At 54.2% G+C, this 27,444-nt stretch overlaps 12 protein-coding genes across 12 annotated transcripts; 3 read left to right on the top strand and 9 right to left on the bottom strand.

The window, feature by feature from the left end:
• Positions 1-251: 251 nt before the first annotated feature.
• Positions 252-707, top strand: PHYSODRAFT_333009 (hypothetical protein; the record flags this gene model as incomplete). Its single annotated transcript, XM_009530113.1, has 1 exon — positions 252-707. One exon carries the CDS (start codon positions 252-254, stop codon positions 705-707), a length of 456 nt encoding a protein of 151 aa, XP_009528408.1.
• A 259-nt stretch (positions 708-966) lies between these two features.
• PHYSODRAFT_505129 (hypothetical protein) lies at positions 967-1,173 on the bottom strand (the record flags this gene model as incomplete). Its single annotated transcript, XM_009530112.1, has 1 exon — positions 967-1,173. One exon carries the CDS (start codon positions 1,171-1,173, stop codon positions 967-969), a length of 207 nt encoding a protein of 68 aa, XP_009528407.1.
• On the bottom strand, positions 1,169-2,526 carry PHYSODRAFT_354723 (hypothetical protein). Its single transcript, XM_009530111.1, has one exon. The coding sequence runs from the start codon at positions 2,121-2,123 to the stop codon at positions 1,242-1,244; it is 882 nt and encodes a 293-aa protein (XP_009528406.1). The 5' UTR covers positions 2,124-2,526; the 3' UTR covers positions 1,169-1,241.
• A 433-nt stretch (positions 2,527-2,959) lies between these two features.
• On the top strand, positions 2,960-3,157 carry PHYSODRAFT_506435 (hypothetical protein; the record flags this gene model as incomplete). The annotated part of the gene is made up of 1 exon (XM_009530110.1): positions 2,960-3,157. The coding sequence occupies one exon, from the start codon at positions 2,960-2,962 to the stop codon at positions 3,155-3,157; it is 198 nt and encodes a 65-aa protein (XP_009528405.1).
• A 383-nt stretch (positions 3,158-3,540) lies between these two features.
• PHYSODRAFT_263881 (hypothetical protein) lies at positions 3,541-11,617 on the bottom strand (the record flags this gene model as incomplete). Its single annotated transcript, XM_009530109.1, has 5 exons — positions 3,541-3,701; positions 3,824-4,033; positions 4,236-4,661; positions 9,045-9,048; positions 9,092-11,617. 5 exons carry the CDS (start codon positions 11,615-11,617, stop codon positions 3,541-3,543), a joined length of 3,327 nt encoding a protein of 1,108 aa, XP_009528404.1.
• An 899-nt stretch (positions 11,618-12,516) lies between these two features.
• On the bottom strand, positions 12,517-13,422 carry PHYSODRAFT_333004 (hypothetical protein; the record flags this gene model as incomplete). The annotated part of the gene is made up of 1 exon (XM_009530108.1): positions 12,517-13,422. The coding sequence occupies one exon, from the start codon at positions 13,420-13,422 to the stop codon at positions 12,517-12,519; it is 906 nt and encodes a 301-aa protein (XP_009528403.1).
• A 586-nt stretch (positions 13,423-14,008) lies between these two features.
• Positions 14,009-14,614, bottom strand: PHYSODRAFT_333003 (hypothetical protein; the record flags this gene model as incomplete). Its single annotated transcript, XM_009530107.1, has 1 exon — positions 14,009-14,614. One exon carries the CDS (start codon positions 14,612-14,614, stop codon positions 14,009-14,011), a length of 606 nt encoding a protein of 201 aa, XP_009528402.1.
• Positions 14,615-14,940: 326 nt separating this feature from the next.
• Positions 14,941-15,867, bottom strand: PHYSODRAFT_333002 (hypothetical protein; the record flags this gene model as incomplete). Its single annotated transcript, XM_009530106.1, has 1 exon — positions 14,941-15,867. One exon carries the CDS (start codon positions 15,865-15,867, stop codon positions 14,941-14,943), a length of 927 nt encoding a protein of 308 aa, XP_009528401.1.
• Positions 15,868-16,622: 755 nt separating this feature from the next.
• Positions 16,623-18,185, bottom strand: PHYSODRAFT_333001 (hypothetical protein; the record flags this gene model as incomplete). The annotated part of the gene is made up of 4 exons (XM_009530105.1): positions 16,623-16,853; positions 16,932-16,997; positions 17,054-17,263; positions 18,030-18,185. 4 exons carry the CDS (start codon positions 18,183-18,185, stop codon positions 16,623-16,625), a joined length of 663 nt encoding a protein of 220 aa, XP_009528400.1.
• A 485-nt stretch (positions 18,186-18,670) lies between these two features.
• PHYSODRAFT_315497 (hypothetical protein) lies at positions 18,671-21,289 on the bottom strand (the record flags this gene model as incomplete). The annotated part of the gene is made up of 2 exons (XM_009530104.1): positions 18,671-18,697; positions 19,646-21,289. 2 exons carry the CDS (start codon positions 21,287-21,289, stop codon positions 18,671-18,673), a joined length of 1,671 nt encoding a protein of 556 aa, XP_009528399.1.
• Positions 21,290-21,621: 332 nt separating this feature from the next.
• Positions 21,622-23,289, bottom strand: PHYSODRAFT_560897 (hypothetical protein; the record flags this gene model as incomplete). The annotated part of the gene is made up of 2 exons (XM_009530103.1): positions 21,622-22,104; positions 22,225-23,289. The coding sequence occupies 2 exons, from the start codon at positions 23,287-23,289 to the stop codon at positions 21,622-21,624; spliced, it is 1,548 nt and encodes a 515-aa protein (XP_009528398.1).
• Positions 23,290-25,497: 2,208 nt separating this feature from the next.
• On the top strand, positions 25,498-27,400 carry PHYSODRAFT_560893 (hypothetical protein; the record flags this gene model as incomplete). The annotated part of the gene is made up of 3 exons (XM_009530102.1): positions 25,498-27,141; positions 27,231-27,287; positions 27,365-27,400. The coding sequence occupies 3 exons, from the start codon at positions 25,498-25,500 to the stop codon at positions 27,398-27,400; spliced, it is 1,737 nt and encodes a 578-aa protein (XP_009528397.1).
• Positions 27,401-27,444: the final 44 nt, after the last annotated feature.

Here is a 27,444-nt window from a genome sequence, read left to right as displayed (position 1 = left end):
ACAAGAGCTTGGATCTGATGAGGACCGAAAAATTTAATCGGCTGCCTGATGCCGTTGCTATCAGGATTCCTGATTCAGGAAGAAACTGGAGGTGAAGGTGTGGCGTCGAGTTGGTATTTCGAGCGGTGGGCCTATTCTCGCTATTCACGGAGCCAGGTTGTCATGGATGTAACTCCCAAGTGTCCACAGCCTTATTTACGAGTACACGCTTCACAAGGTCTTGCAAGTTCCACATCCCCGTTAGGCTAGGCATGGCGATCACCCAAGAAGGCATGGACTCCGCCGCGCGAGCGATCTTTCTCCCTATCATCCTGGTCTTGGACGCGTGGGTGTTCCAGTACCTGTTATCAGTGTACTACGCCAAAACACGGGAGATTCGAGTGTGCATGCTGCTACTGGCTTCCTTCCTCTGCTTCGCCACGCAGCTCTACTTCCACGAAGACCTCAACATGCTGCTGGCGATGAACGACATCTCCGAGACGAGTTTGCAGCTCACGTTCATCATCCAGATCACTATCATTGGCCGCGCAGTCACCGTCAAGGTCAAACTCCGCTCTATCCTCTGGTTCACGTACGTCGCGGAGGGGTTTATCCTGGTCGGGTGGCTGAATGTGCTTGTGTGCATACTGGACGCGGCAGGAATGATCTCGGGTGAAGCCTTTCATATCTTCGGGAATGTGCTGGAGTCCGTCTCGCTCGTGTTCTGATTGCTGGGGCGCGATAGATTGCTAATATATGTCATTCTACCGGTTTTACCCCGGATCTTGACTCGATAGCTACTCCCCCATTTGATTGGGTGAATATTTAATCGCTTTAGTCCTTCTAACTCGTATGCAAACATATTCCTATATATATCCGACTATATAATATCAGGATAGATCGACTTTATAATTTTTGGATCTTATGTCAGAATAGATCGCCTTTATATCTACCCTGATACAAAATTCAAAAAAATTAATTAATTAATTAGCTAAGTTCGGTTTCACTGTTAGGTTCGCACTGCTTCTTCGCTGCATAGGATTTACGCTTTTGGGCACGAATATGCTCACGATTCCTCGCTTCGTACTCCTTCTGCTTAGCGATACGAATTTCTCTCGTCTTCAAGTAGTATCGCTTTTGAGCTGCCTTCATGCGCTCTTTGTTAGCTTGGTATTGTTCAGGAGAGTAAGTCATCTTTGTATATTATTAACTTTATATTATCAGAATAAAAAAATTATTAATGCAGCATGCCAAAGCAAGAATTAGCTGAAATAACTCAACGTGGGAATAGATCGAGTGACATGTCTAGCCACAGCACGCGCCATGTCCAAGTCGGGGCCTAAACAACTGGCGATGTCATAGTATCGTTCGATGCTCTCACGAATCCCGCCACTTTCACTGGCCTCGCTGATGGACGGCAACACCCGGGATAACTTCTGGCGCTTCACAGGGTCTTGAAGCACTGGGGTCATGATATCCGTAGGCTTCAGTAGCTGCCTGATCAACTCGAAAGCTTCACCTGGATTCGTAATGTTCACTTTGTTGACGCAAGTGGTATTGTTTTCCTTCCCGGCGACCCAGAAGAATCGCCAATCGCCGTTGAAGTCAGTAAGCAGTGCAACCACTGGGTCGTCGGCAAGCAGAGCCAGAGCAATTAGCTCTGACATCGCCTGGAAGACAGATTGTCTTTCAACCTTTTTCTTCACTTCAATCAGCATCTTCACTTCAGGCAAGTCCAGCGCATAATCCGCGCTCTCCATGACGATATCACTGAGTATGAGAAGAGCGGTGCGACCCCGGAGCTCAATGTTGGAGCCGTTGACAACAACTCGGAGAATATCTGTCGTATTTTCCACACCGAACACGCAAAGCTTCTCCTCCTGGAGAAGCTCGCCAATGTTGCTGTCAACATACTCGCGATATTCATCTTTCTGCTTCTCCTCGCTGAGTTTCATGTCCCATGTGAACCCCTTGACTTCACCCCACTTAGCAGCAGCTTTACGCACAGGTTGCACCTTAATGTTGAAGGCGTCCAGAAGTTCCTTGTACTCGGTCGAACCCACCTTCGAGTGGACATATGTCTTGCGCTTGGTCAGCACAGTTTGCGCATGAATTTCGTGCACCTCTTGGACCACTTGATCCATCCTGGAAGTCTCGCTCGCTGAACCAACTGCCCCCTCCGGAACCACCACCAGCACGTGGACGTGACCTTTTCCAGCAGCTTTTTCTGCACGACTCACTTCGCCCAGATCTCCACCATCCAGCCAACATCTCGTAACTCCGCGTCTGTAAACTGTAGATGTTTGTAGCCACTAGTGTCACTCACACCTTCCAGCACGTCAAGATGCGTCAGCCACGGGCCGCGGCCCTCGTCCTCCTTCGCCAGGAAGAGCTGCAGCTTGTCTGCTTCTCCCTTGATCGTGTCGGGCTTCCTCGCCTTGATCATGACCTTCAAGTCATCCACCGAGTCGCTCTCGTCCACTCGCACCGAGAACGCGCTTCCCGCCACGCCAACGATAGCACAGAAAAGCTTGACCATCTTTCCACCAGGCGGCAGATTCTCGAATGAGAGAGAAGGGGAGGGAGAGATTTTGGTACCGTACCTAAGCGGGAAATGAAGGCGTGATGAAACGGTGTCACAAAAGAGCCCTATTCCAATACCGAGAGGACTTGAAACCTACTTGAGCTGCATCGGATGCGTCCTTTCACTCTCAGCAGTCGAGAGGTGTTGTCGTTGAAATGATCATTTGATGCGTGTGAGGTTGGTGTTGCTATATGTGGTGCTTGTAGGTGAGGAGGAGACCTCCTTCGCACCAGAAGGTACTTATTGGTTCCATCGTCGAAAATTACCTCCTTTTCCCTCTTTCGCGGAGAACGTTCTACGATTGTTCTCGTTAGTAAATTACGGGGAGAAAAAAAACTGACTGGGTTTTGTGCTGGAACTCACTACTTTTAGCGATCTTACTAGACTTCAAACTACATGTACCGTAGTGGTAGACTCGCACTTTTGCTTTTGCACCTCGCCCCACAAGCCGACCTCCTCCCCCACTCCACCCATTTGACAGCGCTGTTGTGGTGCGAGGATGCCTGGTCAAAGGTTAGTGCTTCGACCATACGCCACTGTTGGAATCATTCCGGACTCGTAGGTAAAGCTGCTCTTCAGTTCATTTTGAAATAACTAAATAAGTACATTGAAAAAGTATACTCGACTTAACATCAATTGATATATTCTGCGTCTTTATATATATCAGGCGTTCCTTACTCGGGCAGATTACTGTATCTAGTTAATCAACCTTTTCTTCTTCTTCTGGGGCAATTGATGATTACGAGCGACCGTCAACATGACTCCAAACGGGGTACTGTAGACCTCTGAGATATAAATCCTAACACGACGTAATGGGTATTGTCTCGCGTTATCTTGTTGCCTGCGTTATTTGTTTGTCAGTACGGTAGTGTGTAGGTATGTTTCGGCGCAGGCATGGAGTGAGGTTTACACCAAGAACGTCGCAACCCATTTATTTTGTGAGTACGGTACATGCATCCTAGACTACCACATGAAATCTACGCTGCCTGTAACCCCGCAAACATCGCATCGCGGTAGTGGACCATCAGCCACTGGAAGATCTCGGACATGAGCAGATCGTCTTTCGTCATTACTACCTTGCAACCTTCATCTCGCACCCGGTGCAGCAGCAGCATGACCTCGAAGTGTCGGCCAAGAGCTGCGTTGCCTATTGCCAGCGCTGTGCAACCCTCACGACGATTCTCATGGAGCCACCGAACAACTGATAAGTGGCCATTCCTCGCAGCATCGTCCATGGCGCTGGTCGTGCTACCTTCTGACCGATTGCTGTGTAGCCACTTGACGACTTCGAGGTGGCCAGAGGCTGCCGCCCCATCCATTGCGTCTGTCGTGCAGCCTTCATCCCGGTGTTCATGAAGCCATTTGACGACGTGTAGGTGGCCTCCCCTTGCAGCGAGCTCCATAGCCTCAGAAGTGCAGCCTTCGCTCCGATTATCATGCAACCACTCGACGACGTGTAGGTGTCCTTGCCTCGCTGCATGAACCATGGCATGCGTAGTACAGCCTTCGGATCTGTGGTCATGCAGCCATTCAACCACATCCAGGTGCCCCCGCATCGCTGCAAAGTCCATCGCGACAGATGAACAGCCTTCTTTTCGGTTTCTGTGAAGCCACTGAACCACAGAGAGATAGCCTCCAAGTGCTGCCTCATCCATCGCATCCTCTGTACAACCTTCCATTCGGTGATTGTGAAGCCAGCACACGACGTCGAGATGTCCATGGCTAGCAGCTGCATCCATCGCCTCCGTCGTGCAGCCTTCAGTCCTGTTGTTGTGAAGGTAGCAAACTACGTCCAAGTGTCCGTTGCTGGCGGCTTTGTCCATGGCAGCAGTCGTGCATCCTGGCACGCTCGACTGTTCCACCTCAAACTCCCAATCAGGATCACTGTAGTCAATGTTAGAGAGCTCCTCACGCTTGGCTTTCTCTTCAGGTGTCACCAGTTTACACACCTTATCCAGATACTTCACGATACCCAAGTGTCCGTGTTCTGCTGCAGCATCAAGTACGCTGAAGTATGTGTCCTCATCCTCATCATAGTTCCAAAACAAGTTGATCGCCAGGTTCTTCGAGTACTCTGTGTAGAACCACTTCACTGCATCTAGTCGACCGTTGATCACCAGCTCCAGCATGATTCCACTTCGGGGCTTGTCACTGATATTAGCGGGGCCGATGTCACGATGTAACCACTCGATCAGTTTCCACCGTCTCACGCGCTCTTTCGCGTTGAAAGAGGGCTCGTATTCCGCTTCTTCTACCTGTCACTCTCGGGCGATTTTCGCAATGTATTGACCAAGCGCAAGCTGGAGATTCTCATGTACGTGCTGCTTGTCCTGCACGAGCTCCCGTTCGCGATACTCGAGCAAAAAACGGGTGTATTGTGGGAGTTCCCACAGGGAATAGTCAACCGCTTGTTGGTCGTTACGTGTATTCTCCTCAATCTGCGCCACAAAATTCGAGGGAATAGTCGTACAAGTCACACGGGTAATAGCAAGAGAGACTCTTCCGTGGTAGCAGCTCGAGGCCGGGTGTCCAGTATCAAGAATCTGACCAGGAAGCTGTTCTCACGTCGAGAAACCCCTACATTCCCAGACATTACCAAGGTAGCTGTCAGTGGAAGACTGTCCTATCGCGTTGTGGTTAGCACAACCGACCGATCAATTCGTGAGTAGAGTATTGATATCCGATGTGTAAGAAATCATTCCAAGGAATTGTCTCCAACATAGAACAAGTAGATACCACAATGCTCACAATTCATAGCGAAATTTTGTGCTACGATCGACAGCCAGAACTAGGCACCTCTCTTCCCACGCACGCGCAACTCTCATGCACTCTGGTCACAGACCAACGCTTAAAACGGCAAACTATTTCAAAATTGGCCTCGAATGTCTCGGCTTCAGTAGCGAGACAGCGGAGCAACACCTATTTTTGCCTGCTCCAAATTCGTGTCGGTGCAGCTGGAGAGTTCGCGGGCCACGAGGGCCGCACAAGAAAACCCGACTGCATTGGCGTGCATGGCAGTTCTTCCGCACGGCCATGCTGGTCCTGGATGCTTGGACGTGCCAGTACCTTGTGTTGACCTACGTATTTCTCGCGCCTGGATGGAATTTTTCGAGATTATTCACTGTTGGCAACCTTTTTTTCTTGATCTTGGTCTTGCCAGCCACGTCTATTCTTCGATGATGATCAAGCCGCGCCCAAACGTAGTATATCTACAGCTGACGTCGGTCTCGACATCGATATCCGAGGTTGAAGTATATTCCTGAAATGATTATTTTGCCAGGCTAACTTCTTTTTTTTCTGAAAAATGTCATTAGTGTTTGTGGTGGCAATTTGCTTCTGGTGCTTGGCGTGCTCAGGTAGCTTTTGCAACTTGCTGGATGGATGGAAATGGGAGTTTCCGTGTACAGAGTTCCGCTGTACGCGAACACACATCACTTTTTACGATTTTTGAGGACCAAATACAGCGTACGTCAACTATCGAGGGCTACTTAAGCTTGCTGTTGTCAGCTTTCCAGCTGCTAGATCGCGTACGATAAGGTTGCATATATATTTTTCATTTGCTGTTTGCAGCCTTATATTATACTGCGAAGTGCAATTATTTTATAAAACCACGGCAACATACATTTCTGCCGTAGTTAATGGGAACCGTTGATTCACACGTTTGGCGAACTTCTTGGAATTCCAAGTAGCTATTCAGAGTCAAGGGTGCTAGAATTGAAGTATCTGATCGTACTTTTTACGGGTTTACCCGCAAGAAGCAAGAGGTGATAAAACAGCTCAGTAGCCACTTGGCTTTGCGTTGCCGTGGTCGCTTCAACTACCGAGGCTATTCACGGTGTTCTAAGTTCGCCAACGTCCGCTTCATCTGATCGCGTTGTGCGTCAAGTCAAGTTCGTCGCTATCTTGAAGGTCAAAGCAGCATTACTACTTCGTCCAGGCAAGAGGCACAAGGTCAAAACAATGGTCACCCAGCACGACATGGACGATATCTCGCGAAAATTGTTCAACCCATTCATCCTTGTGCTCGACGCGTGGACCTTCCAGCACCTCGTGTTGGTGTATTACCCACGTCGGAAGGAATTCCGAGTATGGCTTCTCGTGCTGGCCTCCTTTATTGGCTTTGCAACGCACTTGTATGTGTACGACGACCACGACACAATATCCATGGCCAACACTGTGTCCGAGACGTGCCTCCAACTGACATTCATCATCCAGATCACTATCATCGGTCGCGATGTTTGTGTCAAGGTCAAGCTTCGGTCCATTCGCTGGCTCACTTATATTGCGGAGGCTTTAGTCGTGCTGGGGTGTCTTCAAGTGCTCGCTTCTTTGCTGGAGATAACTGGTGTGAGAAGTAGGGGCACAATCCACTTGCTCGGCAATATCCTCGAGACCATCTCGCTGGTGTTCGTGCTGGTGTTTCACTTCTACTACTTGTCGCTCTCTCGCGGCTGCCGTCGACTGATAACGGAGCGCAAGTTCGAGATCCTTCTGTACACATGCTTCGCCATCCACGAGTTCCCGTTCATGCTGCTTGAGCACCATACTGGCGTCACGTGGGAGTTCGCGCAGGGACTTTGCAACCGCGTGGTACTCGCGGCGTGTATTTTGCAGAACATCCGCAAGAAGGCAGTTCCCAGCGGTGGCAGCTCCGCCGTCTTCAAGAGCAAGAGGAGCTCCATCCTTGGGTCATTTACGTCGGCGCGAGGGTCCTTCCTAAAGCCGAAAGCAAATACCGATACTCAAGAATCACGAGCCATCTCCTACTCAAGTGGAACTTTGATGAAGATTGTCCCAAGGCGCAGTTCCGGCCAGCCATTCCCTGATATCTCAAAAATTGCGGTGATCTCCGAAAGGGCCGAGAGTCAACCGAAAGTTACCACTTCAGGAGAGGAAAAATAAAACCCACGAAAAATGGTTTATGCCCGCGACTCTTCTAACAATGTTAGCGTATTCGTGCTGGGTTATCTCCACAAAAATCTTTCTCCCAATCGATAGCATACAAGCCTGGTAGGTGTTATTCAGTATTTGCTGAGTGTTTTCGCAACGTGGACAGACAAATAACATACTTGAGTAGTAGACGTAGTGCAATAGAGCTGAACCGCATAGGACACAGTATGCATTCTATTCACGCCAGTCTGTGGTTTTAGTATTTCTGTTCTGAGTTTAGCTGGAAGGAGATTCCTGTAAGCAGCGTCGCAGCGCCGAATCTATTCGTAGCACGAAAAACTGCGATGCTGTTCATCGCCTACACGGACTGACGGAGTTATTAGAACCAGGACGATCTTAGTTTTACAAATTCCTCGGTCGGGTTGCAAGAATAAGCACATCGTTTCCCTCTCCATTCCTGGGAGGGTCACACACTGACCATTTCTTCATTTCGACGGCGTTGGACAGAAAGAGCGTTTTATAATTTGTGTTCCCTGCCCGGCCATGGCCTTCACTCAAGAGGGCATGGACTCCATCTCCAGATCGTTATTCCTCCCGCTTATGTTGGTGCTGGACGCTTGGATGTTTGAATACTTGGTGTTGGTCTACTATTCAAGATGGCGAGACGTCCGTGTGCTTGCTCCTCTTCGCGGATCTGCTCTCCTTCATGACCCACGTATACTTCCACCAAGACCTCGACGTCATGCTGGCTTTGAACGGAGTCTCCGAGACCAGTCTGCAGTTGACTTTCCTCATCCAGATCACCATCATCGGCCGTGCGGTAGGTCGCAAAGTGAAGCTTCGGTCCATCGCCCGACTGACTCGCGCCGCCGAAGTTCTCATCTTGTTGGGGTGGCTGCACGTATTTGTCTCTATCCTCGAGGCTTCGGGCGTGAGCACGCACGACCGACTGCACTTGATCGGGAACGTGTTGGAGTCTGTATCGCTCATCTTCGTGGTGGCCTTCCGCTTCTTCTACTTGTCGCTGTCTGGTGGCTGGCAACGCGTGTACAGTGAGAGAAAGCTCGAGTTAGCGCTCTACAGCGCGTTCGCTCTCCATGAAGTTCCGTTCTCCCTTCTGGAGCACCACGCAGGCGTGAAGAACGAGTTTGCTCAGGGAATATGCAACCGCCTGCTCATCATGGCCTGCATCCTGCTCAACATCCACCAGAAAGCGCGTCCAAGAAGCCACGGCAGCTACAAGAGCAAACGCGAGTCTCTCACGAACAATCGGGGGTCAGTCGCATCGTCGAGGGGGTCCTTGATCAAGGTGCCTACGGGAAGGCTCAGCGTGGACATTCCAACCTCCTTGGTGTCGTCTCGAGCGTCCTTCACCTCCTTCCACACGACCACAGTCAAGCACAACTCGAATCCAGCCTTGTCAGGGTTCCCCGACATCGCCAAAATTGCGGTGACTTCGATCCAGCAAAGTGGTGATGTACTGGAGGTATCGACCAGTTGAGCTAGATCAAACAGCATTCCAACATCACAGCTCTTGCAGTCCCTGTGTCACGATAACTAGCTATTGTCCTGGCAAATTGGTTTGTTGTGTATTCCTCTATATGCATCTACTTACCGTGCAGCCCGCACTGCTTAGACAGTGTCAGGCAGCAAATAGCGCTTGCCGATCTTGCGGTTGTACTCCAAAACCTGCGCGCGCACCTTGCGCTTCTCCATGAGCTTGTGGCGCGTACCCGCGAGCAGTACGGCGTTCGGGTCCTCCGGAATGAGGTCGGTGAACACGCCGTAGCGCTCGGTGAGCGCGCGGATCTTCTTCAGGTGCTTCTCCTGCAGCTGCAAGCCCAGCGCATCGGCGTCCTCGAGCGTGTTGAGCGCGCGGCGCATCAGGCGCTTCCTGGCGTAGTGGTCCACCAAGAAGCCGAAAGTTACCTCGTCGGGCTCCAGGTCGCCGTTCTCAATCTCCGAACGCACACGCTCCAGCAGCTTCTCGGCTTGAGTTGTCCGCTTGGCACGCACGTACATCTGCATCATGCTGCGGTACGAGAACTTGTTGGGCTTGAGCTCGAACTTGGAGAACGTCTCGTCCAGGAAGACCTCTGCCGAGCGTAGACGCAGCGCGTTCGAATACACCGCCAGCATGGAGTTGAGCGTGATGAGGGACGGCTTGAGGCCCTTCTCGAAGGTCATCTCGTGGAACCGCACTTCCGCGCGCTTGATGTTGAGCGTCTGGAACTTGCCAAAGTCCTGCAGGTCCATCGGCGTGAGCTCAAAGTCCAGCGATTCTTCGCTGTCAGCGAAGAGATGGTCGTCCTCCTCGCCGTAAACCTCCATACTCCGCTCCGTCTTGACCAGGTCCGTCGTCTCCGCCAGCATCTCCTCGTGATCGGCCTTGTCCTTCTTCCGCAGCTCCTCCACCTGCGCGAGGGCCTCCGGACTCAGCTTGTAGCTCTCCCCTTCCTCCTCCTCTCCATCTTCGTCAAAGCGTCCGTCGTAATTGGCGTTCTTCAGCGAAAAAGTCTCCTTGCCCGGGCGCGTTAGGTCCACCTCGTTGCCCTCATCATCCCACTCGAGCGGCTCCTGGTAGATCGGCTCTGGCGGGGGAGGCGCCTTCTGGTTGCGCGGGGCCTTATCCACAATGGACCTGATCTGCGCGCGCGCGTACACGTTGAAGAGCGTGTTGTACACGAACTCGGTCATGGGCACGTGGTGACGCTCCATGTGTCGGATGATCTGCTCCGCCTGGATAAAGTCGCCGTGCTTGGCACACGCGTGCAGCACCGTCGTGTACGAGTACAGGTCCGGCACGTAGTCGTACAGCTCCTGCATCTCGTAGTAAAAGTCGATGGCCTTGTGCGCGTAGTAGTGCGACTTGGCGCACGCGTTCATCAGCGTGTTAAACGTCACCAGGGACGGCGTAAGACCGCACTCCAGCAGATCCTCGAGCAAGTTGAGCGCGCGCTCCACGCGGCCTTCGCGCGCGAATCCGTTGATGAGACAGCTGAAGGCGATCTCGTCCGGCTCCGCCACGTGCGTCCGCATCAAGTGGAAGGTCTCAAAGGCCTTGTCCAGGTCCCCCTCGGCAATAGCCGCGTTCATGAGAATAGTAAACGACGCGCGGTCCGGCACGAGCCCCGCCACCTGCATCTTCTCCATGACATTGTACGCCCAGGACACGCGCCCAGCCTTGGAGCACGCGCGCATGACGGCGTTGTAAACTGACACGTCCGGCAGCACTCCACGCTCCTTCATGCGCCCAATGACGCGCACAGCGTGCGCCGCCTGGCCGTCGACTCCTAAAGCTGTCGCGTACAGCATATACGACTTGGCGTTGGGCGGGATCACGTGGGGCACGCTCTCCAGCGCGTCCATGAGCGCCAGCTCCGTGCAGTCCGAGGGCTTAACCGGTACCACGGTCTTGTCCGCGGCAATGGGCTCGAGGTTCTTCTCCATCCTGGTTAAGAGCGCGTTGGCCTCCTTATACAGGCCCTTGACAGCATACACGCGCAACAGAAAGTTGTAGTCGTTGACCGCCAGCTCGTGTTGCACTTGCCCATCCCCTTCAACTTCAACTTCAACGTCCGCCCCCGAGGCAGCTGCGGCCGCGCGCTGTGTCTCACCGACCTCCTTCATGATGTCCGGGTCGGCTCGCGCGATGGCGTTGAGCTTGGCGAGCGCGTCGAGCTCGTCCACGTCCTCGAGGCTCGGCTCGGGCTCGTACACGTAATCGCCCAGCGGGCCGGACTTGTCCATGTACTCAAAGACCTCGTCCAGCTCCTTGTTGAGCTCCTCGTTGCGCTCGAGCGCCGCCCACTCCTTGGCGTTGCGCGCGTTGGCGCGCTCCCCGGCCTTGAGGTCGCGCATGCGCTCGAGGTGCGAGCGGTGCGGCGCCGTGTCCTTCTTGAGCTTCTGCTTCGTACTTAGTGCGGTGTGGCTCTTGTTGCCTTTGCTGCGGTTCCAGCTCGACGTCTTGACCACGTGGGCCGACGCGCCGCCCTTGCGCTTGAGCAGCACGGGGCTCTGCGAGACGGCGCGCGTCTGAGATGGAGGAGGTGGCGAGAGCAGCGCGCCCTGCAGGTGCGAGGCGGTGGCGGCCGCGATGGGCGCGCGGGCGGAGGCGGCGCCGCGCGCAGCCGCGGACGCAGCGACGCGCAGCAACGCGGACATGATGGCGAGTGCGGAATGACAGGCAAAGCTCTGGTGGCGAGCGGCTCGACTAGAGGCTCGGATTGGTACAGATGGTACACAAGATGGGACAGATCAAGGGATGATCGGTTAAGTACGAAACAACTTCAGCTTGTGTTAGCCAATGAGAGCCCCTATCGATCTTGGTACAGGAATGTGGCGACAGGATCAATGTTAGGTAGCGAGCATGATGCTGCTTGGTCTGCACTACAGTGCCCCTCTTTGTCGTGGGACCGAGGAGGGAAGTCAGGCAATAAAAGTATCAGCACACGAACGCGCATGGTTGCTTAGAGTGTAGTTCCTTTTGAATAGCACACGAATCGCACGTGTATGGCTGTTCATGAACCTCGAAGAGGTATTCCAGGCCAAACTCAGCTCAGCCAAGATGGAGATGCTATCGACAAAAAGTCCTTCCGATAATGCAGCCTCGCCCACATGTAGATTCGAATATACTCTTCGATGTTTCATTTAGCACCCGGACAGCGTGTCTAAGACCGCTTTCACGTGCAAATACGGTCTGTACGAATGGTTGGACCATGGTTGCTTTCATTGTGTGTGTGTTCCTTTGTTTATGGTTGACTGAGCTATTCAATTGCTTTGCGTTATTGCTACAAGTATTCGGGTGTAGTTGATAGTTCACCTTGAAGATCTTTGTCCATTTGCCATACAGTACAGATCCTTACAGCCATGAACTACAACATTAAACATGCACATGTTAAAGTTACTCTACAAAGAATTCGCTGACACCACTGTAGCTGGTGGCACTAAAAGTATCAGCAACAGCAACACTTACGAACTAGATGCTACCCGTGCAAATAATTGTACTTGAAGTAAAATAATTTAAGATGTACTTTAAGACTGCAATGATTTGGTATCTTTATTCACTCGTCCACGACATAGTCAAGATTGTTCCCGGTTGGTAATTGGCGGGTGGATGAGGAGGACAAGCCCACGGCAACCTTGTTGACATTTCGAGCGGACCCGGTAACTTTACGCGCGGACGCAGATCGAGAGAATCGAAGACTGGATGGACTTCTGGCGAAAGTGCTCCCGCCGGCCTTGGATGTTTCTTCCTCTGTCGCGTTGGACGGTCGACCGCTTCGGACGCTGAAGCTGGAGCGGCCACTGCGACGAGCCTTGTGGATCACGTTAAGCAAGATGCACGAGACGATCAGCAGACGCATGAAAATTCCCTGTACGAACTCCCACGTCAACCCCGTTAGCTCCTCGAGGAGAACGAACGGAGATTCGTGCATCGCGACCATCATATAGAGCAAGAACTCCATCTTCCGCTTGACTATCACGCGTCGAAACCCTCCGGACAGCGATAAATAAAAGAAGCGGAACACCAGCACGAAAGTGAGAGAGATAGTTTCCAGTATATTCTCCACTCCATGCAGTTTGCCTCCCGTTGGTAATCCAGCAATCTCGATTATAGAACCGAGTATATCCACCCAACTCACGAAGATTAAAGTCTCTGCAGCGTACGTGAACCATAAAATGGAGCGAACTTTGACCTTTTTAGCGACATCTCGACCGATAATGGTGATCTGGATGATGAACGTCAGCTGCAGACACGTCTCGGAGATATCGTTGAACTCGCTCATCGTCTCAAACGTCTCGTGCGAGTAAATGTGCGTGATAAAGGCAAGGAACGACGCGACTAGCAGCATTTTGACTCGAAACTCGCGACGCCGTGGCCAATACACAGAGATCAGATACTGGAACACCCAGGCATCGAGCACCAGCACGATCGGGAGGAAGATCGCCCTCGATAAGTCTTCCATTTCCTCCTGAGTGATGGCCAATTGAAGTTGATGAGTGTGCCGATTTGAGTACAACAAGTGATGCTCGAAATGGAAATGCGATCAGTTGTCGCTGTCGCGTGTGTTTTGGTTTGGCGCACAAATAAATAATAGCGAATGGCTGTTACTGATACTGACCGCTTTCTTGTCTGTCCCTGAATAGCGTACATTTGCTGCCTGTCCCCAGCTCTTTGTAGCAACGAACTAATCCTAGGTTGGGCCAGGACGTGAGGCATCTCATGTTGAACATGGTGCATTTTAGCGACGAATATGCATGTTTTTCTTCGCGCTACGTTTGGCGTTTGGCGGATGCGGGGCCTACGAAGATTTTCTTCATGCTGGCAGCTTTGGCTATAGCGGTGTTGAACTTTAACTTCCGAACTAGCGCGGGGATCGTTGCTAGCGTTAACAGACTGGGCGTATTCCCACCGGGCTCTGGCATTTCTTCCTCGCGCCCGGTTGACCGCATCGCACTTCGAACGGTCATGCTGGAGCGGCCACTACGTCGAGCTTTATGGATCACGTTGATCATTATACACGCGACGATCAGCACGCGCATGACGATAGCTTATACAAACTCCCAGTTCACACCTGTTAAATATTCCAGTAGAACGAACGGGAGTTCATGCACTGCTACCAATAAATAGAGGGTGAACTCCAATTTACGCTTCGCCAGCACCCGTGCAGCTCCACAAGACAGCGATAGATAGAAGAAGCGAAAGACCAGCACGAACGCGAGCGAGAGAGACTCCACCCAATTCTCCAGTCCGTGCATTCTCGTGCCCAGATTGACGCCCGCGACTTCGAGCGCAGTCCCGAGCACGTCGATCCAACTCGCGAGGATCAGCACCTCGGCAGCGTGCGTGAAGTGGACGATAGAGCGGAGCTTGACTTTCTTGGATACATCGCGACCGATGATCGTGATCTGGATCGTGAACGTCAGCTGCAGACACGTCTCGGAGATGTCGTTATATTCCCACAGCGTCTCGTACGTCTCGTGGGAGTAAATGTGCGTGATAAAGGCAAGGAACGACGCGACTAGCAGCATTTTCACTCGGAACTCCAGCCAATAGACAAACACCAGGTACTGGAACACCCAGGCGTCGAGCACCAACACAATCGGGAGGAGGATTCCCCTCGACAAGTCTTCCAGTTTTTCTTGCGTAATAGTCATCCAGCTTCACCGTGGAAGGTTCCACGGAACCTAACGTGGTGGTCGATATGGTTGACGTTAAGTAGCTCTGCGAGTGCATAACGTGCTTGGTGCTGGCAAATGAATAGCGCATGCTGCGTCCAGCTACCATTCTAATCAGCCATGCGCTTTGGGTCAGAACTTGAGGCTGAATGCGTAAGCCGTTGATCACAAGGCTGTGACGGTATTCCTGTGTCCTTGTCGATGTGGTGTATTTGCACGGAATTCGTAGCTGAGCGAGACGGTATTTTAGTTAAATAAAAAATAATGGTGGTTGTTTCCGATACTACAAGGTTTGGCGCGTTCCTTCACCGTATCGTTGGGGGCGCCGGTCCAGTCACGCCGATCTTCATGATGTTGCTGGAAGATCTCGCACTTTTCACGCTTCTCCCGCTCACGACGCTCTTGACGCCCTTGTTCAATGTGCTCCGTATTGAAGTGACAACAGTAGAAGACATGGGAACCACCGCGTTGAAAGATCGAGGAGAGTGTGCGCCACTATCCTCACCGGTCGAGGGGATGCCGCTGGTTGCCCCACGAGTGTTCGCCGAGCTCTGCTTGATCTTCTTGTGTAAGTTGAGCAAGATACAAATCGCTATCGTTCCGCGCATGTAGACGCCTTGCACATACTCCCACGACACTCCAGTGAGATGTTCGATCACTACCATCACGTCTTCATGCGTCGCCACGAGAAAGTAGAGGAACATCTCGAGCTTTCTCGCCTCCAGCACCTTCCGGAAGCCGTTTGAGAGCGACAGGTAGTAGAACCGGAAGACTGGAACAAAAGTCATGGTCAAAGACTCGAGCACATTCGAGGCAATGTGCATCTCGTCCGCCAGCTCGTACCCCGCAGCCTCGATAGCCGAGGCCAGCATGTTGAGCCAGTCCAGCACGATGAAGCACTCGGCGATGTAGGTGAAGACCGTGATGGAGCGAAGCTTGACCTTGGCTCGGACGGCGTGGCCGATGATGGTGATCTGAATCAGGAACGTCAGCTGCGAACACACCTCGGAGATGTCGTTAAAGGACAACATCGTCTCCTTGTCTTCATGGAAGTAAACGTGCGACGCGAAGCCAATGAACGAGGCCAGCAGCAGCATCTGGACGCGGCGCTCGTGCCGACGCACGTAGTAGACGGACACGAGGTACTGGAACATGCCGAAGTCGATCATGAGCATGATTGGCATGAAGAGGGACCTGGAGATGGCGTCCATGCCCTCCTGGGTGAGCGCCATGGTCGCTTAGTTGGCTTCTTTACAGAGTTGGGAATGGGTAGGCTACAGTAGACTGAATGGAGTCTGCGGAAGTTTTGTTCGGGTATGGGAAAGGATGGTACAGATGACGCACCTGACCTCGTGTGCAACCCTCGGGGACTGAGGCCGTTAGCTTACTTGAGCACGGACGGACGGGCACGTAGGTAAATGCATTTGTTCCTCAACTTCTGAGCGATTTTGGCCTTAATTTATCCGGAGAATTCGCAGTACTTCATGGGTATTCGTAGGTGCAAGGGGGTTTCAGTTTTCAACTGCACAAGACCGGCAGTCCGACGTCCATCCATCCGACTTCGTTTTATCGCGTAGGAACATATCAACAAGCGGGGGCTGGACCCAGCGCGCCACACCTACAGTTTTGGAGTTGCCTAGACATGACAGCATGTATCTACAATACTCCGTAGTAGTTGATTTAGTGTTGTTGATCGTCAAAGTTGCTGGGAAGCTTGCACGCTATTCGGCAACTCCAAAATAACGGCGTGATCCTACAATGTGAGCTTGCAAAAAGCTACGAATGAATGCAATTTCGCTGCGCAGATCCAAGGAAGCGGATGCTGATCTGTTGACTTCCTATCTTGTGTATGCTCATGTTAAAATTCCTGCAGAAACGTTTATTTTTATTGTAGATGTCTGGGTGCTTGCTCTGTGCGAAGTCTATGTAGCAGCTACTCTCAAGGTCGAATCAACTATTCTTTTCTCCGAGTCACCTTCTTCTTAGTTCAGACCCGTATCAAACCGAAAAGCTTGTCACCCTGGAAAATATTCTTGATCCACGATACCGCCTTCTGCGTCATCTTGTACTGGACGAAATGCGTCGCCACGAAACTAAACAGGCCCCGTTCCTCGCTGCCAGAACCAGACTCTTTCTGCTTCTCCAGTTGTCCGAAGTCGTAGACCTTGGACGGATCCGTCGGTGTCGACTCCGAGACCCGCGAGAGGCAGCAGTGGCCCTTTCCAACTCTGAAAACTCTCAGTCTCATTTTCCGATCTCCCTCCAAGCGACCAAGACCCCCCCCCCCCACCCCCACCCGCACCCACTTCCCTCCAAGATGCGCGTTACCCAAGTCCTGCTGGCGACTTGCATTGCTCTCGCTCTGAGCAGCAACGACCTCGTATCTGCGAGGGAAGTTGGAATGAAGCTGAAGAGGACTCCTGCGATTTTCTCCTCTGAATCCGAATCCGCGTCTGAATCCGAATCCGCGTCTGGAACCGACTCCGAGTCGGGCTTGGCGTCGCTGCCCGCTGTGGAGGAGGGGGAGGACGACGACAACGACATGTTCGTGTACAAGGTGCCGTTCGTCAGTGGTAATGTCACCGGCACGATGGTGATTACCATCGACAAAAACACAGGGATTCCAATCTCATGATCGAAAGTTGCCAGAATACGAGGAAACGCGTCTACAGTGCACTTTGGTTCACCACGAGATGCTGGTGGAGAAAAATTGACAACTATAATACTTAGTGTTCCTGGCGACGGCGGTTCAGCAGAATATGAGCACCAACAGCCTGACGCATGTGACCTATTTGGCATTCTCCTCAATCCGATAACATCGCGGAACTGGGAGAACTGTACTGTACTGTGTCGCAGCGCTCGAAAATGCATGGCCGACAGCTCTGTTGTTCGCGTTCAGCGACTGGTCTGCCGCTCTTGACTGTCTTTTGACTGTCGCGTTCGCAAGTACGAATAGATTGCGCCTTCCTGAAAATTATCCAGAGAGAGAATAATACCTAGGTAATACAGCATGCTCGAACGAAACCGAGACCTTTTGATGATTCAACTACGTAGTAAAAGCTTTCCGAAACTCACGCGATCTTCCACGCTTCGGAGCTCTAGCATTTAAAAAAAAATGGGGCGTCTCCTGAATCGTAAAGTGGGAATGCTGGCCCATCTCTAAGAACATCCTCCTTGTGCAGAAGCCTGGTAATACAGGTAGTTTACGCGCAAAGCAGCCCATTACATCGCTTTGACAAGGCGACACGATCAATGCGATTTGTTTGCATACAGGCTACTTCCTATAAGACTAGGATTTCAGAGTTGCTGCGTTTCGAAGATCAACATACCAAATCTGCACTTCGTAGTCACCAATCTTTATGCTGGACGAAATGTGTCGCGAATCGACGAGGACCCGCTCCTCGCGATCGGATTCATACACCTTAGGTGGATCCGTCGGCGCCGAGTCCGAGACCCGCGAGAGGCTGCTCTTGACGACGACATTACCGAAGGTAATAACCATCTTGCCGGTGATGTTGTCACTGATGAACGGCACCTTGTACACGAACATGTCGTTGTCATCATCTCCTGCAGGCGGGCGCCGACGCCGAAATCTGATGCAGATTCGGTTCCAGATGCATACTCGGATACAGAGGAGATAATCATTCCAGCTTTACTCGCAGGTTGCTGTTCAGAGCGAGGTCGCTTGGATAACCCGCATTTATTGGCAAGAAGTGGAGGCCTTGGTCGCTTGGAGGGAAGTTGCATGTCAGGTCTTAGTCAGTAGATGGCTGCTCGGAAATTCCAAACTCGTGATCGAAAGTTGCCTTCAAAATACGAGGAAGCGGAGTGCGTGGACCTTTGGTTCACCATCAGATGCTGGCGAAAAAAATGACCTCATGCCAACGCCGATTGCCTTGAGATTGTGTTCACGGACTAAATAACTGCTGCATCGTTGCATCGCTCTGCAGCTCGCTGGCGTTCAGACAGCCCAAGGACGAGAAGACTCAAGCTCAATCCCGAAAGAAGGCAATAACAGCGTCATTGTGTTGTTTCTCACGATGAGCCTGGGTAAACGTCAATCTGGGACGGTCCAATAAGCCAAGGTAATGGGAGGCGAATGCTGCGAGGCTGCGATAGTTGCTGGCTGAGTCGCGAGCTCGAGCTCAGTTTAACTTTTTGCTGGTACGAGAAGAACAGGACCTGGCGTAGTGAGCAAGTATGAGAGCCGCCTTCGCTCGGCTGCACAGGGCTCGTAACATTCGTGGGAACCCAGCCATCGTGGAGCAGCCGGAGGTGCCGGTGCCAGTGCCGGCAGGGCCGAGAGACCATCGGAGCTTCATTTGGGTCTCCTCACGCGACGCGGAGATCTACCCGCTGGTCTTCTGCGTCTCGGTTGGCTTCGTGATCGGGACGTTCAGCCTCGTTCGCCACCTGATGTTGAACCCCGACGTGAACCTGAGCCGCGACCGCCGCGAGACGCCCGCCTGGGAGCGCTACAAGCCTGAGGAAGGATCAAAGTTCTCGCGCAACCGCCACCACTTTGCCAACCTCAAGCCGAACCCGGTCAACCAGTTTCCAGAGGCGAAAACGCTGCAGGAAGGGGCTGACGAGCCGTTCTCCGAGCACCTGTAAGGCTCATCCAGGGAGAAGCAGTGTGGACGCACAACTTTCGTAAGTATAGGATTGATAGCGAAGCCTGTGAGAGAAGTTAGTAGGATTGACCGGTTAACACGCAATCGACTTTTTAAGATACTTATGCCAATTCCATTTTACTCATTGTCATTGACCAGCACCTCCGAGCCATTCTGCAACACAAGAGGCAGGCAGACACAATCAGCACAAGGCATAATATACATCGCATAGCCCATTTGGGAAGACGCACCTGCATTCCGTAGTAGCTGACTTCTGCGCTGTCGTCGTCGAGCAGCATCGGCATGCTCTATTTGACCAAGCCAAAGAAGTACAAGAAGTATTCAACGTCAGACACAAAGTATTGGCACGAACACATTGAAAAGCCAGCCTTCTCACCCTTGCGTCGCTGCGAAACGACAGCACCTGGGCTGGAACTGCCACGCCGAACTTGGTTTCGATCAGGAGCTTCAACTGCGACACCTTCATCTGCTGCGGGATCTTCTTCACCAACGGCTCCAGCGACGTGGCCTTCATGGACATGGGGACGATGCTGACCTTGATGAGGCTGGACGCCAGTTTGCGCGGGCCGGCAGCTGATGCAGAGTCGAGACCGACTCCACCGCTCTCGATGGAGATCTCGGGGTACAGCTCACGCAGCCGAGCGTACCGCGGGTGAGCTGCTAGTACGCGGTCTCGCTCGCTCTTGTCGTCGCCGATCACGGCCAGTTCGTGCAGGACGCGCTTCAAGTAGAGCTGCTCCGCCTCCTGGCGCTCCTTCTCGCGCACGGGGCTCGCGTTGAACACCGCGATCCGGTCCGTCCGCGCCACGACCAGCAGGCGAGCTTCCCCCACGCTCATCTGCTCAGTGAGCGGGTTCTTGGTCAGTCGCAGCGTGTCCAGCAGCGGGAAGGCGTTCAGCGCGTCGATGGACGTCCACGAGTCCACCAAGTTGCCGCTCAGCGACAACGTCCGCAGCTTCTGGAACGCCACAGCAGCCGGAGACTTGAGGTCCGCGTGGGCGACGAGCGTCACAATGCGGTTGTCGTTCAGGAAGAGCTGCGTCAAGTTGACGAACATCCCCCCAGCCACCTGCCGCACGCGCCTCCAGGAGCTCAAGCGGTTGAGACTCAGATCCAGCAGCTCCAGCGTCTCCAGCCAGCCCGCACCACCCTCAAACTTCGTCAGCTGCTCGTCGTCGTACTCGTTGTCCACTAGATGCAGCTGCTCGAGCCTCGGGAAGTGGCGGGTCACGAGTCTCCCGACGTCCGGCCACGACAGCAGCGTCTGGTTCAGCACCAGCACCTTGACGTTGTCGAAAACTCCCTCCTTGTCATCGTCGTCGTCCTCCCCCTCCTCCACTTGAAACCTGTTGCCACTGAGGATCAGCGTCTCCAGCAGGGGTAAGTTTTTGACAATGTCCAAAATGTACTTCCACGAGCCAAACAGGTTCCACGACAGGTCCAGCTCCGTGAGCTTGGGCGTCAACGTGCCAAGGCTCTCTCCTTCGCCCAGCCCCGCAATCTGACAACCAGACAGCGAGATCTTCTCGATCGTCTGCAGCGTCTGCTGGGTGCTGAGCTTTTTGACGCCCACGAGCTCGATGGGCTTCTCGCTGCCCAAAGTGGTGCCCACGCCGCCCGCCACCGTCACGTCGGACCCACTGTCACCACTGCCGAAAGCCGTATCTTGGCTGCCGTAGCGCTCCTGAAGCCGCTGCAGCAGCGAGCTGTGTTTTTGACACGACTTGTCGAAAACGGACATCTTGGCGAACGAACACTTGAAGCTCAGCACGCCGTCGACTTTGCGACCCGCGGGCCCGGGGAAGTGCACGACGCGCCGGCCGTCGGGCAGCTCCACGCTGCCGTCGTTCTTGCCGCGGCCCCAGGCGTCCCACTCGACGCCGTAGTACAGCGTTGACGCGTCCTTGGCCGTCGCCACGGGACCCACGTAGCGCACGGTGCCACGCGCACCGGTCGCGTCCTCCACGCGGTCTCCGACGGCGTGCGCAGGCGCAGCAAGCGGTGCCGACGACGTGTCCATTTCGCGGATGTGTTTTTGACGGAAAAGACGCCAAGTAAAAAATACCCGTTTATCGTCAAAGGTTATGTTGGTTTCATACGCCTTTGGTATTGATACAACATACGCTGCCGCAGTACTGCATACGGGTTTGGGACAGAATCCGTATACCGATAGGTAGTCATGTCTTCATCGGCTTTCCTGCAAGGATTCGCGAGCAACTACTCCAGTTAGTGCATGTATATCTTCATTGAGTACTGACGTCCATGAAGGTGTTGGTGATGGTTATCATTAGTTTGCTAACTGCATGCTTACGTTCAAAACTCTATACAAAGTCGGCTGCGAGCGCATGTCGATCAGCAGCCAGATCCTCCAGCGATGCGCATGCACGAGGTCGAGTCGAACAGACTCAGCACGTTGGTCATGATGATCCAGAAGAAGGCGAAGACGAGGTAGCACACCGTCAGCGTGCCGAACAGCTTGCTCTTGCCGCCCTGAGCCTTGAGCGCGTGCACCTCCGACTTCTGTCGAGGCAGCCAGACCACAAAAATGACGGAGATGAGGTTGCACGCGTAGGCGATGAGGTACGCGTACATGACCTGCGAGCGCACGTGGTGGTCGTCCTTGACGATGAACTTGCGCTCGATCTCGAAGTAGCTGTCCACCGTCTTGTAGAGGACCGTCGCAAACGGCGTGCCTAGAGCCGAGATGGTGATCATCAAGCCCATAACGGTGGCCTCGCTGCCCTTATCACAGACCTCCACCACGAACAGAGTGGCGATGAAGTCGCCGATACTGTTAGGAAACTCCTCCAGCAGCGGCACACCCAACCAGAACCACTGACTGCGGTACACGTTCCAGATAGTGAAGAACGTGGGGAAGGCGTCCACGAAGACGACGCCGAACTGACACACGATGACGACGACCTTCCAGCTCCAGTGCAGTCCATAGCGACGCACGATCCACAGCGACACGAACGTCACGAGACACGAGAGCATCTCGGAGATGCCCTCGTTCAACGGCGTCACTTTGGCCCACGTGCTCTGAATGGGACTGGATGCAGTCACCGAGAAGAGTGACAGGATCTGGCGGAAGAACCGGAACGCGATCACCTGGAACATGACGCGGTGCTGCACCAGGTCGTACAGGTACGCCCAAAACTTCCTCATGGACTTGCGCGGCACCTTCTCCTCCGTCACGCAGAACCAGCAGAGCGGGATCGTCACGAACGAGAAGGCAGCGCAGACGCCCATGATGGCGTTGAAGCCCATGGTCCAGGAGAAGTCGCCGCCGTAGTCCGTCCCGTTGAGTCCGAGCCCCGTCATGAACGCCGCCAGCACCATGAAGACCTGGCGCGTAGCAGACACGTGTGCCTGCGTTGTGCCTCGAATGGCCTCCGGTTCGCGGCGTGCCAACTCCACCATGTAGCCGTCCGAGGCGCCGAACGAGATGACCGTGCCTAGGTTGGCGAACACGAAGAAGATGATGAGCTTGATGCCCTTGTCAGATGCGTCGTAGTTGATCAGCGCTTGCTGCTCGGGCGTGAGCTCGTCTTCGTCAATGTCGGCTAGCGCTGGATCGCCGTAGTACGGGTCGCCCAGAGGCAGCACTGCCATCAAGAAGCAGCACACGAACGTGAGCACCCAACCCATGATCAGGTACGGCCGACGTCGATAGCCGAAGATGGGGTAGCAGTCGGAGAAGACGGCGGTGAACAAGCGCAGAGCTCGTGGCAGTCTCACCAGAGCTTGCGCGGTTGCTGTAAGCACGGCCGACATGTAAAGGTAGTTATTTAAGACGGCGTAGATGACTCCAGATAGCGTGCCGTATACGACGCCGACGGACGCAATGTGGGCGAGCAGACCAACGTGTTGCCACGAGAAGACTGACGGCGCGCCTCCAGGCTCGAGCGCGCCCCCTTCAATGTCAACCGGCGTCTTCACTGCTTCATAGTCGACACCAGGAGATTCCAGAGCCAGCTTGGTCGGCTCGGGGGTGCTTGGAACTTCAGCCGATGCCCTCATACTTGCAAGCCTGCAAATCGAGAAGTGCCAGCCACACAGCGGCAGCTGCCGGTAGACTCCGCCGCCAGTCGATCGCAGCGTAGCGGAGACCGTGGACCTTCCTGGAGACAGTCGACCATCGTAGGGATCCCTAGTCGACAGTGTCGACTGTCCACTCGACCCTGGGATACGTGTCAGTCATCCTCCGCTGGCAGCGCACAGTGAAAGGTGACCCGCGCGTGCCTCGACCCAACTGGATCGCCAGGATGGTGGACAGCGCGGATGTCCTGACGATGGGCTCGGATTCAGGCGTCGTTAATCGCTGAATTAACGGGGAAATGGTTCGTCCAGACAGCTCGACCCTGCAAGAGAGGGTAAACTGCACGCAAAACGGATGACTCGACCGGCAGCGTGAGCCTGGCGTGCAATACAAACCAGTGTGTGACCCCCGACAAAAGCGTCACTGGCACATGGTGGCTGCGATGGCGGGGGATAAGCGAGACACCATCGAGTCGAAGTTCGACTGATGAAGTTGGCGTGAAAGCGCGTGGCGCCAAGCCAATCGACTCGAAGCAAGCGACGGCGGACGGCCTCGCTTCGATCAAGACCATGCCAGAGCTCGTGACACTCCTGCGGTGCTTCCTACGCTGAGTGTGTGTGGAGACGAGTTGTTCATCAGGACCGACGAACGTCGCGACCCCACCTCATCCCCGATACATGTACAGCTCCTCGTTGTTCGTGCGTCCGATGGTCGACCGTAGTTCTCCCTCGTCGTATTCACAGGATCTCTTGTTGAGGTTGGGATATCATGCGCAACAGAAGGAGTAAACAGGCACAACGCAGGCACACGTGTCTGCTACGCGCCAGGTCTTCATGGTGCTGGCGGCGTTCATGACGGGGCTCGGACTCAACGGGACGGACTACGGCGGCGACTTCTCCTGGACCATGGGCTTCAACGCCATCATGGGCGTCTGCGCTGCCTTCTCGTTCGTGACGATCCCGCTCTGCTGGTTCTGCGTGACGGAGGAGAAGGTGCCGCGCAAGTCCATGAGGAAGTTTTGGGCGTACCTGTAGTAGTCATGGCTATCACCCAGGACGGAATGGACGCCGTCTCGCGTTCCGGTTCTTCATGCCAGATCCTGTCACTCTTCTCGGTGACTGCATCCAGTACCTGGTCCCCGTATACTACCCCAGGAGGCGCGAACGACGCGTGCAGATGCTGCTGCTGGCCTCCTTCATCGGCTTCGCGTCGTACGTGTACTTCGAGCACGACGTCGAGACGATGCTGACGTCCAACGACATCTCCGAGGCCTGCGCGCAGCTCACGTTCCTCATCCAGATCACCATCATCGGCCACGCGGTGCGCGCCAAGGTCAAGCTGCGGTCCATCACGTGGTTCACGTACGCTGCCGAAGCTCTGATCGTGCTGGACTGGGTCAACATGCTCGCATCCACAGTCGAGCTGGGCGATGGACTGCTCCTGTTCTCGAACGTGCTCGAGTCCGTGACGTTGACGTTTGTGCCGGTGTTTCGCTTCTACTACCTGTCGCTGTCCAGCAGCTTCCGACAGGTTCTGAGCGAGCGCAAGCTGGAGATGTTCGTCTACGTCCTCGTCGCCTCGCACGAGCATTTGTTCATCACGCTCGAATACGCCACGGGGGTGACGTGGGAGTACGCTCAGGGCATCTACGTGCGCTTGACTATCGTGGTCTGGCTGCCTCGACAGAAGTCGGAGGTGCACGCGCTCAAGGCTCAGGGCGGCAAGAGCAAGCTGTTCGGCACGCTGACGGTGTGCTACCTCGTCTTCGCCTTCTTCTGGATCATCATGACCAACGTGCTGAGTCTGTTCGACTCGACCTCGTGCATGCGCATCGCTGGAGGATCTGGCTGCTGATCGACATGCGCTCGCAGCCGACTTTGTATAGAGTTTTGAACGTAAGCATGCAGTTAGCAAACTAATGATAACCATCACCAACACCTTCATGGACGTCAGTACTCAATGAAGATATACATGCACTAACTGGAGTAGTTGCTCGCGAATCCTTGCAGGAAAGCCGATGAAGACATGACTACCTATCGGTATACGGATTCTGTCCCAAACCCGTATGCAGTACTGCAATTAAATGGCGTAATATGTATGACAAATATGCCTACTCTTATTGGCAAAGTATTGACGATAAACGGGTATTTTTTACTTGGCGTCTTTTCCGTCAAAAACACATCCGCGAAATGGACACGTCGTCGGCACCGCTTGCTGCGCCTGCGCACGCCGTCGGAGACCGCGTGGAGGACGCGACCGGTGCGCGTGGCACCGTGCGCTACGTGGGTCCCGTGGCGACGGCCAAGGACGCGTCAACGCTGTACTACGGCGTCGAGTGGGACGCCTGGGGCCGCGGCAAGAACGACGGCAGCGTGGAGCTGCCCGACGGCCGGCGCGTCGTGCACTTCCCCGGGCCCGCGGGTCGCAAAGTCGACGGCGTGCTGAGCTTCAAGTGTTCGTTCGCCAAGATGTCCGTTTTCGACAAGTCGTGTCAAAAACACAGCTCGCTGCTGCAGCGGCTTCAGGAGCGCTACGGCAGCCAAGATACGGCTTTCGGCAGTGGTGACAGTGGGTCCGACGTGACGGTGGCGGGCGGCGTGGGCACCACTTTGGGCAGCGAGAAGCCCATCGAGCTCGTGGGCGTCAAAAAGCTCAGCACCCAGCAGACGCTGCAGACGATCGAGAAGATCTCGCTGTCTGGTTGTCAGATTGCGGGGCTGGGCGAAGGAGAGAGCCTTGGCACGTTGACGCCCAAGCTCACGGAGCTGGACCTGTCGTGGAACCTGTTTGGCTCGTGGAAGTACATTTTGGACATTGTCAAAAACTTACCCCTGCTGGAGACGCTGATCCTCAGTGGCAACAGGTTTCAAGTGGAGGAGGGGGAGGACGACGACGATGACAAGGAGGGAGTTTTCGACAACGTCAAGGTGCTGGTGCTGAACCAGACGCTGCTGTCGTGGCCGGACGTCGGGAGACTCGTGACCCGCCACTTCCCGAGGCTCGAGCAGCTGCATCTAGTGGACAACGAGTACGACGACGAGCAGCTGACGAAGTTTGAGGGTGGTGCGGGCTGGCTGGAGACGCTGGAGCTGCTGGATCTGAGTCTCAACCGCTTGAGCTCCTGGAGGCGCGTGCGGCAGGTGGCTGGGGGGATGTTCGTCAACTTGACGCAGCTCTTCCTGAACGACAACCGCATTGTGACGCTCGTCGCCCACGCGGACCTCAAGTCTCCGGCTGCTGTGGCGTTCCAGAAGCTGCGGACGTTGTCGCTGAGCGGCAACTTGGTGGACTCGTGGACGTCCATCGACGCGCTGAACGCCTTCCCGCTGCTGGACACGCTGCGACTGACCAAGAACCCGCTCACTGCGCAGATGAGCGTGGGGGAAGCTCGCCTGCTGGTCGTGGCGCGGACGGACCGGATCGCGGTGTTCAACGCGAGCCCCGTGCGCGAGAAGGAGCGCCAGGAGGCGGAGCAGCTCTACTTGAAGCGCGTCCTGCACGAACTGGCCGTGATCGGCGACGACAAGAGCGAGCGAGACCGCGTACTAGCAGCTCACCCGCGGTACGCTCGGCTGCGTGAGCTGTACCCCGAGATCTCCATCGAGAGCGGTGGAGTCGGTCTCGACTCTGCATCAGCTGCCGGCCCGCGCAAACTGGCGTCCAGCCTCATCAAGGTCAGCATCGTCCCCATGTCCATGAAGGCCACGTCGCTGGAGCCGTTGGTGAAGAAGATCCCGCAGCAGATGAAGGTGTCGCAGTTGAAGCTCCTGATCGAAACCAAGTTCGGCGTGGCAGTTCCAGCCCAGGTGCTGTCGTTTCGCAGCGACGCAAGGGTGAGAAGGCTGGCTTTTCAATGTGTTCGTGCCAATACTTTGTGTCTGACGTTGAATACTTCTTGTACTTCTTTGGCTTGGTCAAATAGAGCATGCCGATGCTGCTCGACGACGACAGCGCAGAAGTCAGCTACTACGGAATGCAGGTGCGTCTTCCCAAATGGGCTATGCGATGTATATTATGCCTTGTGCTGATTGTGTCTGCCTGCCTCTTGTGTTGCAGAATGGCTCGGAGGTGCTGGTCAATGACAATGAGTAAAATGGAATTGGCATAAGTATCTTAAAAAGTCGATTGCGTGTTAA

This window comes from Phytophthora sojae (genome assembly GCF_000149755.1).
Source record: "Phytophthora sojae unplaced genomic scaffold PHYSOscaffold_5, whole genome shotgun sequence".
NCBI lineage: Eukaryota > Oomycota > Peronosporomycetes > Peronosporales > Peronosporaceae > Phytophthora > Phytophthora sojae.
Note: the sequence above shows the minus strand (reverse complement) of the source record. Positions and strands in the feature narration are given on the sequence as shown.

Coding starts and splice junctions, on each gene's coding strand:
- PHYSODRAFT_354723 (XM_009530111.1), bottom strand. CDS start 2,123: ATGGATCAAGTGGTCCAAGAGGTGCACGAAATTCATGCGCAAACTGTG.